This window comes from Rhinolophus sinicus, linkage group LG10 (assembly GCF_036562045.2).
Source record: "Rhinolophus sinicus isolate RSC01 linkage group LG10, ASM3656204v1, whole genome shotgun sequence".
NCBI lineage: Eukaryota > Metazoa > Chordata > Mammalia > Chiroptera > Rhinolophidae > Rhinolophus > Rhinolophus sinicus.
In genome coordinates this window covers 66,435,150-66,451,156 of record NC_133759.1, presented here as the reverse complement: position 1 = coordinate 66,451,156, position 16,007 = coordinate 66,435,150, and the positions used below count along the sequence as shown (strand labels likewise).

The following is a 16,007-nucleotide window of genomic DNA, read 5'->3' as shown; positions in this document are numbered from 1 at the left end:
CATCAATAATTGAGGTACATCAATTATTTCTGAATAAAACTGGGAAAAAATACTTTTGAGAGACAAGGATCCAAAAATACTCAAAGTTTTCTCACCAAACTTCTCCTTAACCAAAACTGAGATGTAAACAGAAAAGGCATGTATGTGATATTCTCCATATTTAAGATACTTAAAACTATAAAGACCGAAAGTTTTAAAACAAATTTTTAAAATTTACCATTTGTCCATCTACTCCCCTAACAATTTATCATATACATTTTTTTCATATTCATTTTTTTCATATACATTTTTTAAAGTGGCCATATCGTGGCTGTGGCATTGATTTCTGTCATACCCTAGAACAACTAAGATAGCAAAATCAAATGCCAAGGACAATATTTACAAGAACACTGGGTGACAAGGTATCAGCCTTACAAACTCTAATATGAACATGTTAGGACAAGTATAGATGGGTATCAATATCTACACAGGGGGGAAAGGAAGACAACTTATCTCACAATAGCTTATAAAACATGAAAACCCTGAATTCACCAAGAATACTCATTGGGAGAAAAAAAAGTAGGTCACTTTCTACCCACATTTAAGATTACTCCTTGCAGAAAAACTCTAGTGTGCAAAGGTCCCAGAAAAGGTAGACCAGTCTCTAGTAAAAAGAACTACTTTGAGATAAAAACAGCTCCAATCTCAAGTTACCCCAAAGACATCATGGGTAATATCCCTAAAATAAGACTTGATTAAAACAATCTCCAAAAATACCAAATTTACTTTAGAACATACAATTTTGAATACAAATATTTTGTTAACAAAAAAACTACCTCAACCTCCCTCCCAGAGATACACACTACTAGTGCAAAAATTACAAATGCCATTTGTAAGACCTCTCAACACTCAAATTTCAAATCTTTTTATAGCATGTATTTTCTCCCATTTCATCACCTATAAATGGGAATATTACCACCAACCTCTCAATATTGTGAGGATTAAGATTTTTGGTTGACTGAGAACAAATCCAAAACGCATATATTAAAGAGAAACTTAGGTTCACATACTTCCAGCTAAAATACATACGTCAGTTTCATCAACTGTATGCTTCAAATTTATGCCTCTGCAAAATTTCAATTACTAAAAGTTTTCAGCCTTTGAGGTCACTGGAAAATAAGAGAAAATTATAAACATTAAAGGTACACCAAATCACCTACCTATTGACTCTTTCAGTAAATACCTCCTAACATAGTTTTTCTTAAATCACAAACCACCACACCCAATTTACTTATACTTGCCCTTCCCCCAGGAAACTATGGTATCAGTGCTCAGAAGATTATATTATGATGTCCCACAAAGGAGGGCTAAACAGGTACATAAGATAGGTCTTAGGTAAGCAGCATGAAAGTCTCAGAAATTACAGAAAAAAACAGTGATAATAGATTCCTACCAAACGCACAGCTTTAAATTCTAATAGTTTTGAAAGGATTCTGGGCTGCTACAGTAAAGAGGAAAGATGTGAGAAGACAACAGAACAAGGCACAAGCAGTATAATGTACAGATTATGAGAGGATCTGAAATCAGAATACCTGAGTTTAAATCCGTTTTGTCACTAGCTGCACTATCTTGAGCAAATTACAAGTTCTGTAAGCCTCAGTAGCCTGACTTTTAAAAATAAGAGATCCCTACTTCAGAGAGTAAACAAAAAAACTACCTCAACCTCCCTCCCAGAGATACATACTACTAGTGCAAAAATTACAAATGCCATTTGTAAGACCTAATTAGGATAGGCGAAGGAATAGAGTCTAGCACAAAGAAAAAGGTCATTAAGTGTCCGCCTTTTAGAAAAAAAGGAATGTTTAATCCCAAACAGAAGTGCCTGTGTGAAAAGAAAACACTAGTCCCTTAAAGATCAGTCACAATTTCAGGTTCACCATTTTAAAACTAACCAAAGATTCTAGCTAGGTAGGGGTACTACATACAAAAAATAACATTAGAAGAAGAAAATTTCAAAAGGGTCAAAATACTCAAGAGGCCCAAGCCCCTGTACGGGGCCTAGACAAATTGTAAGGAGATGGAAGAGAAAATACAATCTAGTGCATGTCTGAGAGAGTCTAAGATCTGGTTACAGGAAAAGAAAAAGAATAAGGTGAAGCAAGTTTTGGCAAGAAAAATGAATTGCTAGCTCAGTCTTAAGTATTATAAGGCTTGATGAGACTTAGGGAAGTACTGGGCCTAGACAGAGATCACTGTAACTAAGCAATGTTTTCATTCTTGGAATTTCATTTTGGTAAGCTGTAAAACTTTTAAGTATCAAAATTAGCATTAAATGTGACTTTTACTACTACTACTACTTCTTATTTTTCATATCCCAGTACATAAACAAAATAAAGAATCTAAAATTTGTTGAATGCCTGCTGTTTCACAAAAACTCTGTGAAATAAGTGTTATTCACATTTTCAGCCAAGGAACTAAAAAAAGAGAAGGCTTAGGTAGCTAATAATCAGAAGACTGATTATTTCTTTACTGTCTCCAAACCATTCACGGATGCAATACATTCCCAACAGTTAACACCTTTCATTTGAATTAACATCAACCATTATCACCAACTCCCATTATCCACCCTTAACCATTATTGCTGCAAATTCCACCTCCAGGCTAACTATGGCTGCAACACAGAGACTCCTATAAGCTTTCAAACTAAAAGGAACCTTGGAGAACATCTATTACAAGCCCCTCATTCAGTATTTGAGGAAACTGTGGCCCATAGTAACTTAAGTGATTTAAACAACGGAGACAAAAATAATTAGATACACACAGTAGCTTCCATGGGGGATGGGGTTGGGAGTGCACTCACATGTGTCAGTCACTGTGTTAAGCACTTAGTAAGTGTAAACTCATCAAATCCCCACATCTCTTGAGATATTCTTTATTTTCCGTTGTTTTCACAGATGAGGAAAATTAAGGCACAGAAAAGTCAACCACAGTTACATGGTAACAGAGTGGTACAGCTGGGAATTCAAACAGGTCTGCCTGGTGCTCTCCTGACTCTCAACTCAGAGCTCTTTCCATAAGATTAAGTGCCTCAGACTTGTTTCTTGAGCCAAATTCATTCTATTTATGCCCAATTCTAATTTTTACTCCCTCCCAAATTTTACTATCTGTAGCTATATACTTTCATTTATTAAAGTCCTCACAATAGCTGAGGCACCTATATGGTATAAACCCCATTTTTCAAGTGAGGGAACAAACACAAATAATTTGCCCAAATTCACACATAGAAGTTGTAATGCTAAATTCAGAACTCAAGCCAAGGTCCTTCCAAGAATGACATTACCACATGCTAACTCCATGAAATTAGGGGACTACTCAACTACTAGTACTGAACGTGGAAAATGTAAGCTCATTCGGGCACACCAAAGTGATTGAAGATTTGAAATTAACTCCAGTCAGTAAACAAAGTTGGCATGTCTAGTTTTCAGTGCATCATTCAATAGATTCTGTGCAGTGTACATAACACGTCAGGTTTACAGCATTATGTGATGTAAAGAATGAAAATAACTATAGTTTTCTTCAGGTTCATATCTTAATCAGTACAGTTACTAGAATATTTAGACCCCAAAGGACATCCATTTTACTCATATTTACGGAGAGTCTGTGCTTTCTCTGTGTACCATTTTGATGATGGTACATGAGAGGACTTTCGGTGGCCCATGGGTAATTTATATTACATATTTTAGTATTTATAGATTTTAAAGTTACTTAGGAAGATACAACTAATGGAACAAACTAAGACCTATTTTCAGGTCTTATTTCTCACAAGAGTAAGGGGAAATACTTAAAAGTGATTATACCTCTGTGGAAGAGTAAAATTAGGGCTTGACCTCGATTTATAATATTTTCCCCAATTTTAAATAATTTGAAGAAAAAAGGCCAATGTAAAGAAAATTAAATAATTACACAATTATACAGATGTTACAAGGATGTGTCAAAAATCATGAATATATGAGACTAACATTTTAAAAACAATGTTCAATAAATACTATGTTAGACAAAATTCCCTTCCTTTCGAAAACCATACAAAAAGAATCTAACAAACTTATGGGCTTAAGAAGATTTTATTTATAATAATGTAGATGTCACCTGTTGATTACTTTTAAGTAAGCTAACTTTTACTTTCTTATGAATATGTCAAAATTGGTGAACATGAAGAACTTTAAACTGCAAGGAGAAAAAAAAGGAGACCCAATATAATCATTACCAACACAATAACAACTACTATCTACTAAGCATTTACTCTGCTTAGGGAGCATTTGCTAAGTTTTCCATTAGGTACTTTTTGTAGATGAGGAAACTAACAACAGAGACTGACTGACTTAAGGAGTTTTCCTAAAAAGTGTAATTCTTAAAAGATGGCAGTGGTGCTATACTTTTGTCTCTCTCCATAACCCCGTATGTCAGAGATAACTACACAGCAAAGCCAAAAACCGATGAACAAAAAAATTTACAACAAAACTAGCTGATAAGGTGGTCTCACAAACCCCAAAAAATAAATGGGTGAGGAAAAACTGATAGACACTTCACAACAACGAGAACTCTATGAATTTAGAAAAGATTCTCTGAACCACGCGTCTTCCTCAAAGTTCAGGGAAACTAATTTTATGTAAAAACACAAAACAAAACAAAAATACCAAGGTCAAATCCAATATGAAATCATAAGAAAAAAAGAGAATAAGGAGCAGAACAAATATCCCTACAAAAGGAAGCTAGAAAGACTTGTTCAAAATCAGATCACAACTGTATACTATTTCAAAATGAGCTAGACACCAAGAAAAAAGATACAAGTCAGAATTAGAGAAACTCAGAAAATGAAGCAATAATACTCAGCAAGGAATTAGAAATAAAAAATATTAGGAAATAAAAACTAAACTAGAAACACAACAGATAATGCAGTAAGATTCCTTCAAAGAAGAAATTTTAAAAAATCAAAATGGAAATTAAAATTTTCACTTTGAAAAACACTGTTGAGAATGAAAAGCAAGCCACGGCATCATGTATTTGCAAATCACATGTAAGATAAACGACTGGTATCTGTAACATAAAGAACTCTAAAACCCAGTAAGAAAACAACCCAGTTTTAAAATGGGCTAAGGCTTGAACAATTTACCAACGAAGATATACAAATAAGAAATAAAGCACAGGAAAAGATGTGTACCATCATTAGTCGATAGGGAAATACAAAATAAAACTACTATGCAATATGCCCCTATTTGAACGGCTAAAGTGAAAACAATTAACCATACTAAGTGTTGGAAAGAATGTGGAGAAACTGAGAAACTGAACTCAACTCCCATAATGCTGGTGGGAGTACAAACTGGTACAATCACTCTGGAAGAGCTTGGCAGTTTAACAAAACATACGAGGTCAGACAATTAAGTTCACGAACTCATCCTACAAAAACGTGCTACAGGAGGTGGCAGGATGGCTCAGTTGGTTAGAATACAAGCTCTGAAGAGCAGGGTTGCCGGTTTGATTCCCACATGGGCCAGCGAGCTGCGCCCTTCACAACTAGACTGAAGGACAACGACTTGGAGGCAATGGGCCCTGAAAAAACACTGTTCCCCTATATTCCCCAATAAAAAAAAAAGGAAAAAAAAGGGAAGTCAGAGAGCCGGGTTAAATAGTAAAAAAAAAAAAAAGAATTTATGAAAAAAAAGTGCTACATACCTCATTGCTGAATATCACTACGGTCACCTTCAAAGTACTCCTCTTGGGAAGCTATGCACTGATGCCAGTGCTTAGTCCACCCTTCAAAGCAAGTCTGGAACTCTTTTTCTGGAATGGCCATCAGAGCTATAGTCGTATTACTCTTGATGTCCTGAATGTCATCAAAATGTCCTTTCAATATTCCCTTTATCTTTGGGTAAAGAAAGACGTCATTGGGGACTAGATCAGGTGAGTAGGGAGGGTGTTCCAATACAGTTATTTGTTTACTGGCTAAAAACTCCCTCACAGACAGTGCTGTGTGAGCTGGTGCATTGTCGTGATGTAAGAGCCATGAATTGTTGGCAGAAAGTTCAGGTCATTTTCATCTAACTTTTTCACGCGGCCTTTCCAGCACTTCCAGATAGCAAACAAGGTTAACTGTTTGTCCAGTTGGTACATATTCATAATGAATAATCCCTCTGATATCAAAAAAGGTTAGCAACATCGTTGCAACAAGTTCCACCTACCATATAATCCAACCATTCCACTCCTAGACTTTTTATTACAAAAGAATGTGTATGTTTATACAAAGATTTGCACACAAATGTTCATGGCAGTTTTTTTATAATATAAAAAACTGGAAATAACCCATTTGTCCATCAACAGGTGAATATATTTAAAAAAACAAACTAGGATTTTCACATAACATATACAAAAATAAAATACGAATGAACTATTGACATCTGCAACAACATGGATCAATCTCAAAATAATTATGTTGAGTAAAAGAAGCTAAAGAACACATATTGTATAATTTCATTTATATAAAATTCTAGATGATGTAATCTACAGTGATAAAAAGCAAACCGTCAGTTGCTTCTGGAGGGGAGTACACAAGGGAGGGAGGATTACAAAGGGGCCATGAGGAAACTTTTGAAAATAGGTATGTTCACAATCTTGAGTGTGGTGACAATTCTGTGAATGCAGATAGATATTAGAACTTAACAAATTATACATAGTCAATAAATGAAGTTTACTGTATTGTATGTAAATCATACTTCAATAAAACTGTGTTTTTAAAAATAGGAAGGAAGAGGGCCAGCCCGGTGGCTCAGGCAGTTGGAGCTCCGTGCTCCTAACTCCGAAGGCTGCCGGTTCGATTCCCACATGGGCCAGTGGGCTCTCAACTGGCCCATGTGGGAAGGTTGCCGGTTTAACTCCTCGAGTCCCACAAGGCATGGTGGGCTCCACCCCCTGCAACTAGGTTAGAACAGGGCACCTTGAGCTGAGCTGCCTCCCGGATGGCTCAGTTGGTTGGAGGGTGGGCTCTCAACCAAAACGTTGCCAGTTCAATTCCTTGAGTCCCGCAAGGGATGGTGGGCAGTGCCCCCTGTAACTAAAGATCGAACATGGCACCTTGAACTGAGCTGCCACTGAGCTCCCGGATGGCTCAGTTGGTTTTAGCGTGTCCTCTCAACCACAAGGTTGCAGGTTCGACTCCCACAAGGGATGGTGGGCTGCACCCCCTGCAACTAGCAACGGCAACTGGACCTGGAGCTGAGCTGCGCCCTCCACAACTAAGATTGAAAGGACAACAACTTGACTTGGGAAAAAAAGAAAAAATCTTGGAAGTACACACTATTCCCCAATAAAGTCCTGTTTCCCTCCCCCCCCAAAATAATTATAAAGAAAGTGATTTAAAAAAAAAAAAAAGACATGAATTCCTTTATTTAAAAAAAAAATGGGAAGGAAGAAAAAGAATTCAGGACAAATTACAAATACTGAAGATATGCAAAGATGATTCAATATAGGAAAACAAGAGTCCCTCGAAAGGAAAAACCAAAGGAAATAATTCAAGAATCACTTTCCTGAAATTAAAAATACCTGAAAAACTTGAAAATATATATTGAAAGAGCTCATCACATACATCAATATACTAACCCAAAATCCCAAACACTAAGACCTGGTTTACAAAAGTTACTATAGTTTAAAGAAAAAGAAAAAAATCCTTTGGGAATCTGGGTAACAAGAGTAGGTGATTTAGAAAATAAAGAAAATCAGATGATCATCAGATTTTGACAATAACTCTTTAAGTTGGGGGAAACAATGGAACTAACATAATCTACTCAAGGACGAAAAATGTGAAACAAAGATTTTATTTTCAGACAAACTGACCTTCAAGTATACAGGACACAATATGTTAACAACATACGAGAACTCAGGAAATATTGTTCTCATTACCCCTGCCTAAAGACATGAGCCTCACACAACCAAATTGACTAGAGACCTTGACATAGGATCAGTGGTGAACATTAGATATACTCATATAGCTACTGTAAAATTAAAAGTAAATGATGGTTAAAAGGGAGAGCTATGTAACAGCTACATGCTCAGATAAAAACATACAACTATGTTTTTAAAAATGGAGACTAGAAATTGAGAGAGTACATGCAAAAAAATATTTAACATCCTAACTCATTATGAGATATCCTAACTCTTCTATGCCCTTAAAAACCAGGATTTTTGGTGTGGAAGTAGAAAACTCTGTAGTCCTGATTTTGAATTGAAGTATCAGTATGAATCATGAAGTATTTTATTTAGTTCTGTTCACTGAAGAGGCTAAACACATGACCAACTCAGTAACAATCACCTCTAGCACCCAGATTGTAGTCTTTAAGCTCCACTTCCCACCAAAATATTGAAAAATAGCAGATTCCAGGTCTGGGGCAGGAAATCAACTTAGAATATATTCTCATACCACAGGGTAAGGACGCTATCAAAGACTCTTAGGGTCAAGTCAAAAGAACTCTGGAATCAACATGAAGAGGTTCCCACTGGCCAAAGACAACACAATTTGACCATCAAAAAGAATAATTGCAACTAAAAACCCTCAAATTATTTAAATCCATGACTGAAACCTACCACGTTTGCTTATTCAGCATATAATATATACTTGGCATTAAATTAGAAAACTGTTACCTTTGGAAAAGCGTTCTCAAGAAATGTCCCATTTTCAGGAAAAAGTAACCTTTTCAACATAATTTTTTTGAAGTGGCCAAAAAACAATTAATTTGGGGGTTGTTATATCGTGTTTCTCCGAAAATAAGACCGGATCTTATATTAAGGTTTACTCCAAAAGATGCATTAGAGCATGCTCAGGGGATGTCACCCTGAAAAATCATGCTAGGGCTTATTTTCCGGTGAGGTCTTATTTTCGGGGAAACATGGTAGATACCGACAAGACAGATGGATAAAAAGGTGTGTCCCTCTTCGTAACAGTTCAGTACCCACATCTTCCCCAACTCCCTACAATAGATGTTTACAGATAGTTTTTAATAGACTAGGAAGAAAAATGTTCCAATGCTCTTCAATTTTCCTACACCTTCCTCCTCAGTAAGAACCTATGCCTATAGTTCTAACATCTCTCTAAAGATGATAACACAAGCGTCAAATCAATTGGTTTTAAATGAAGAATAACCAAGGCTTGTCACTGATTTTCATCCATAAACAAAGTTTCATACGTTTCTTTTGTTGATTTCTTGCTATAACGTACCTATGAAAATAAAAACAGAACTACGGACTTCTTAAACTCATCCATCCTAAAACAAAGAGATCTGACTTGCTGTTCTTCAGGTTTTCATTCTCGTTATAATCTTAAATGTTAAATAAAGTTCAGTTTAGCCATAAATGGATGAGAGAAACTCTGCAAATTTCAGTATCAAATGTTAAGGCCTGCATATGTTAATTAAAAAACAACAACAACAAAGGCTAAATAAAGCTAAAAGTAGCAACATCAACTGCTTGAATAAATTTTAAAATATTTTCCAAACTCAATAGACAGTCTAACACTACCAATCATTTTAATACAAAATTCTCTTAGTGGAAGTACAAACATCTGATGGGGGTGGCGAAGACACCTTGTTGAAGTCCTCTATAAGCACAAAATAATTGCCCAGAAACATCAGGTTAAATTTCCCCAACCACTCAGTGATCCACTCAGACAGGATACTAAAAAGCTTTCTCTTAGAACCTTCAACTATTTATGCCTTTACAGTCATTGTACTTTATCAAAAAGGGAAGAAAATTTGTACAGATTTGGTAAGCTGAATAAGAGGTTTTAAGTATTTATTTCCAAATAGTTTGATATAATTTTGTGTATCAAAACTCTGAAAGTAAATGCTTTTTCTCCTTATAATGTAGAGAGTGATAAGTTTAGACCAACCAGCAATTTGAAAGAAACAGTGGCAATCTAATTTAGGGATTAATTTACTTTTGAAAATCGACGTCTAGTCATTCTTAAGCTTATCTATATAAATACCAGTTAGTTATTTTGCATCAATTTTTTGAAATCAAGTGTTCTAAGAGACAAAAAATGAGTTTTTCCCCTAAAGGGTTCCATTTTTTAAATGCAATAAATAGAAATAAGACTGAATACAGTCATATTCCTCAGTTGACTGGTAATTTTAATAAAGGACTAAGGAGATTCAGTTTGTCTATATGACCATTAAAGCAAAGAGGGTTTTTTTCTTTCTAAAATTAGGCTAGTTATTAGAAGGCCTCATTACAACCACAAGCAAACACACATTTGCTAATAAAGCCAAAGAAAGTATACATCATTTGTTAAAGCTTACATTCTTACATTAGGCCTCAAAAAGAAATTTTAAAATACTCAAGAAGTAGGGGAGCCCAGAGAAAGCCTACTTATTAACACTACACCCAAAGAAACCTTTCCCCTTCCTGTTCCCCCCACTCCCTACCTAAAGACAAGACTACAGAAAGTCACCAAATCTGCATTGTTCTCTACAAATTAACTTAGCCAGAGTGTGCAAACAACTCCTGCTACTCAAACTAACCACAAAACAATGCAATGAAATGTTTCTTTGAAACAGTCCTAACTTTATAATTTAAGTTTCAGATTCATGACATTTAGAAATAAACCTAATAAAATGCTGAGCATACGTAACAAGTTAGCTATCCTAGAAAGTGTACAGGATAGTCAAAACTATAGCAACCTGGAATTTGTCACATAATCTCTGAGTTCTTAAGAGAATAAACAGAAGTGACACCTATATACATAAATATGACAACAAAAGGTTGGATATAGGACAATATGAGAAAATATTACCAACAAAAGAATCTGAAACAGAATCAAAGCCACAAATCCCTGGAAATAAGCCTGTTATGGCCAAAAAGGGGTCATAATGGAATAGTCATTCCTCCTTTTTTTGGTTCTTTCAGACGAGTAAATTCTAATCGTACCCAAGCATAGATATAAAAAAAGTTTAAAAAATTTTTTAAAATTAATCACAGAGTATGCATATAGAGGGTGTCAAAAACAATGTATACACATTTTAAGAAAGAAAAAAACTGTATTTGTAATAATATATACCAACAACAAAAGATGAATACAAGTCACATTTGACTTCAGCAATTATAAGAGGTGCGCAAAGTGGTTACCATCAGCATCCAGACACTTCTGATTACAGCAAACTACTGCTTGAGGAACGTTGACCAGTGTCCACTCATACACATTTTTTTGGCACCGGGGTACATGCACTTAATAAGTGCTTTAAATGCCTGGCACTTCACTTGCTTGTATGTTTTACACAGATGAATTATTCAAATCTTCTGAAATACACTTTTTTTCCCTTTTTCAAGCAATTATGAATGATACATAAGTCTACAACAACAAATACATGTTTTCAACTCACATTGTTTCTCCAGTCTTGGCTACATGACAAAGAAACTGATCCAGGATCGGACAAACTTCCTTTTTCCCCCTCTTTTCAAAATCTGGAAACAGGAAGAAAAAAAGTTATCAATATCACTCATAAGTCCATCAACTATTTCCAGTCTCCTCTAAAAGGCAAACTTTCCTCCCAGTCCTTCCTCATATAGTAAGAAGAAAAAAAAATTAGCCTCTCAATCAATTATCCACCTCAACTCGCCTAGATTTACTTTCACATGTCACCCTCTGCACAGGGAACAAATATCTCCCTAAAGAGGGCACTCAGCTTCACCAACTATCCTAACGCAGTATATAGTGTAGCCGAGAGGAACACCCGATCAGCTTCATCTGAAAACCCAGTTAAAATTAATATCCCAGGCCTCATTCCCCACAAATTGTTTAACTATGTTAAGTTCACAAATCTGTTTTAAGAAACACTAGTAATCTCATGTAACCATGTCCAAGATTCTGAATTTCAAAGCACAATTCTCAAAAGGCTAAATAAATCACACCATTCTAAGTTTGAAAACCACTGCTCTCAAGCCTGTTGCTTGGAAGACGAACATTAAGAACAGTGAAATCGACCACCTTAGAATAGGGCGCGTGGAATGATGACTCCAGAAGCCGTGAAAAAGGCTTCCTGAGACACAAATTTAAAGTTGCTTCGCCACCCTTCCCCCTACCCAAACCTTACTTTTTACTCTAACCCGACGCCAGTCGTGCGGGGGCCTGACGGGAGAAGAGAGCCTGCCTAGGAGGCGGCTGCGGGCCCACGACCAGCCCCCGGAGGGTGTGACGGGCTGGGGCCCATGTGAGAGATTCCACGGCTCCCCTCCCCCAGCCTAGACGCCGGCGGCGGACACAAAGCCCAGAGCCGGCGGGAGGGACCTGCCCACAGGGCTCCCGCCCCTAGGGAGGCGGGAGGGGGATGGGAACCGGGTGAGCGCACCTTCCCACCTACGCCCGGCCCCGACCCTCGGAGCCACCCGACCTGAAGGGAGAGGAGAGAGAGTCGGGAAGGGTGAGGAGGAAGGGAGAGGGTGCAGCTACCCCCACCTTTCAGCGCCTCCTGCAGCCTCTCGATGTCCATGGCTTCCCGGCGTCCCTCGCAGCCTCCGCCTCCCTCCGCGGGTCTCTGGAGACCCGAACGCCTCCCCCCCACCCCCCGACGCCCACCCCCTCCCTCGCACACACTCCCGCACGCAGGCGACGGGAGGGGGGCACCGAAGGGAGCCGGGGGAAGCGAGTGAGAGAGCGAGACCGAGAGAATGAACGCCTCCCCGAGCCGCTACCACCAGCCCTCCAACATGGCGCCCGGCACGTCACCGCGCGCACGCAGCTCGCCGCCGTCCTCGTGCCCGCCGCGCGCTCCTAGCCAGAGCCCGAGAACGCGTGCGCGACGGAAGCGTGCCGCCTGGGCGGTCCGGAGCCGGAACAGGCGGCAGCCGGCCAGCCGCTGGGTATGTCTGGTGGTGGCCCTGATGTCCCTGCACCGTTCTGAAGGAAGAATGGTCAAAGCAGGGGTTGGAGACATACCCCTTGGCTTTGAGCCCCTGCCTCTTGCTAGACGTTTGACTTTCATTAGTTTACTGAACCTCACTTTCCCTTATGTGTAATGAGGGCTCTAGTATCGACCACTCTATATACTGATACTGTGAGAATTTAGCAAGAGTGTGTCAGAATAGCAGGTAAACTAACACTCGGAATTACTAATAATTGCAACAAGAATCCCTCCTGGCCTGAACCTAACACCGACCCACCCTTGAAGAGAAGCAATGTATACAGCAAAGTAATTAATTAAAAGCTTAGGGGTTGTAACCAGCTGGTTTCAAAGCCCAACTAAACTATTTATTCCTGGTGTGACCTCGGACTAGTTACTTAAACTCACAGAGCGGACCCGCGGTTTCCTCATCTGAAAATGGTGATTTGTAAAACAGCGTGAGGCTGTAGCAAAATGGTGAATATGAAGCGTTTAGCACAGGGCCTGAACTTGTCTGCTGTTTCTATCATTGTGATTTTGATTATATAAGTGCCCAGGAAGTTAATGGAGGGGACCTCAGAAGTCCAATCCAGCCCTGACATTTTACAAACAGGGTAACTGAGGTATAGAGAACTAGTCTGCCAAAACAGCACCAAAACCCAGAACATCTTGCTCCCAGTATGTGGATATTTTTATGATACTGAATTATTACACCTTTTCACCTGTCAACTAACAATTGTTGGCACCAATTCAATGCCAATAGAAATCTCCAATTCCAGGGTGCAGTGAAGAAGGAAACTACTCAGTGCAACCAGCTCAATTGTAATACAGCAAGGCTGTGAGAAAAGCAGGGCTGCAAGGTGACCCTTGGGCAATGCCCTTCCCAGGCTAGACAGCTCTGATTTGCTCTGGTCAGCTCTGCTGTGGTTCATGTAGAACTAAAGCCTCACCTTTGGAAGGAAAGAGAAACTGTGTTCCCTGAGACAAGGGGGAGAACTGGCTTATACAAAGAGAAGTCCCCGCCCCTGGTCCCTGATTGGTCCATCCTTATGCAAATAAGGACTCCAAATTGTCATGGTTTGATTGGCCCCAAAAGCACTGTCCTGATTGATCAGAATGTAGTTGCTCTGATTGGTCAGTGAAGATGCTAATGAGGATATAGCTGCCAGTTCCTATTGGACAGGGAAAGTCTTAGTCCTATTGGTTGAAATACAATTCCAAGACCTCTTTTTTATAAGGTTTGGCTCAGACAGCAGAAACTCAGTACAGGCAGGCAGTTCAATGCAAGCTTCTCCCAAGCATGGTTTGCAGTGGTTTATGTGAGAGGTCCCTGTTTAGAAATGGTTGCTAGGCTCTGCTTTTAAATTTGAGTCCAGTTTGCCACAGGAGCCTTTCTTGGTAGACATCTTAAGTCTCAGAACCAACACTTCTCAAAGCCTGCCACAAAGCAATGAAAGGAAAGTGGGGCGGAGAGGAGGGAGAAAAGGCTATTTCTTGACTTATGTTAAAAGGTGCAAATTTGGAAACAGCCATTACAACTATTGACTCTCCTAAAATATAGTGGTTCTGACCCTGACTCTATATGGCAGATGTGGCAAAAGCTGCCCCCCTCCACTCCAAAAAAACAATCTCTTAATATTGCCATCAGAGAACCAGTCACTGTGTCTGTAGACCCTTTCATTGTCCAGACATCTAGTTCAATTACAAATAACCTTGCGAAGGGGAGGAGGGCAGATTTTAATCATACTTGACCAGCACTTACCATGCATTGGGTTTAGTTTATCATGGTCTTTTGAGTATGAAGGGGCCTGCCTACTCTCCATGTAGCAAAGCTTAGCCTCTATGTCTCTCCATTACCTTGTACTCTATTCGGGCAGGTCTCTTCCTATAAGATCTGTGTTGGACAACAGCCACTAGCAGGTTTTCCCAAAAATAAGACCTAGCCAGACAATCAGCTCTAATGCATCTTTTGGAGCAAAAATTAATATAAGACCCGATATTATATTATATTATATTATACTATACCCGGTGTTATAGTAAAATAAGACAGGTCTTATATTAATTTTTGCTCCAAAGGACGCATTAGAGCTGATTGTCTGGCTAAGTCTTAAATTCAGTCTGATGTAAGCTGAGAGTGCATAGGGAGAAGAGGTAAGAAATGAAACTGCAGAATTATTTCCTTTGGTTAATTTCTTCCTTCTTCCTTGGAATTTTTCTCTAGCCAATGTGAATCCTAGTGTCAGCAATTGCTAAAGCATCCTACTGGTACTAATTCTCTTGGCGGAAAAGAGAATACAAATATGACAGCCAGCCTCCAGGATTGCCCCCAATGATCTCCACCTCATTCATGCACTAGTGTAGTCTCCTACCCTCAGTCAGAGTTCATCTGTATGACCAGTAAGAGTATAGCAGAAAGGATGGTGTTTGACTTTTGAGGTAGGTCATAAAAGGCACTGTAACTTCTGTCTTAGGCTCTTGGATTACTCACACTAGAGGAAGCCAGGTGCCATGTCATGAGAACATTAGAGCAGCCCTCTGGAAAGGCGCAAATGGAGAAGGACTGAGGCCTTTGATGTAGGTCCTTCAGCCCCAGGAAGTCCTTCAGATGACTGCAGCTGGCATCTGGACCACAATCTTACGAGGGATCCCAAACCAGAACCACCCATGTAAGACTCTCCTCAGTTTTTGATCCACAGGAACTATGAAAGATGACAAATGTTTGTAACTGTTCTAAGCTTCTAAATTCTAAGATAATTACACAGCAATGGATAACTAAATTCTGAATTCTAAGATAGTTACACAGCAATGGGTAACTAATGCAACAAATGAGAAAATAGTAATAGCTAACATTTATTAAGTATTTTCTATATGTCTAGCATTCTTCTAAGCAGTTTACAAAAATGTATTTAATCCTTGCAAAAATCCTGTGAGAGAGGTGATATTATTATCTTTACTTAACAGAAAAGAAAACTGAGGTATAAATAGGTGACCTAACTTACCCAAGGTCACACACAACTACACAGGCAAGTGACTTACCCATGATTCAAACCGAGACTGACTTCAAAGCTCCCAAACAGTTTCTTGTCTTCAAGAAGGTTGCAAACTATCAGA

General features: G+C 38.7%; 1 protein-coding gene across 2 annotated transcripts in view; it reads right to left on the bottom strand.

Moving 5' to 3' along the window:
- The window catches only part of PPP4R2 (protein phosphatase 4 regulatory subunit 2), a 57,663-nt gene extending 44,920 nt beyond the window's left edge, over positions 1-12,743 (bottom strand). The window contains exons 1-2 of one of the 2 annotated variants that reach the window (XM_019719690.2): positions 12,473-12,743; positions 11,400-11,481 (exon numbers count right to left, since the gene is read on the bottom strand). In XM_019719690.2, the coding sequence (XP_019575249.2) occupies positions 11,400-11,481; positions 12,473-12,506 (116 nt within the window). In that variant the 5' untranslated portion in view covers positions 12,507-12,743. Of the gene's footprint in view, positions 1-1,068; positions 1,149-11,399; positions 11,482-12,472 lie in introns of those variants that run through there. The other variant, XM_074313297.1, reaches the window with a different exon arrangement.
- Between the last annotated feature and the right edge of the window lie 3,264 nt (positions 12,744-16,007).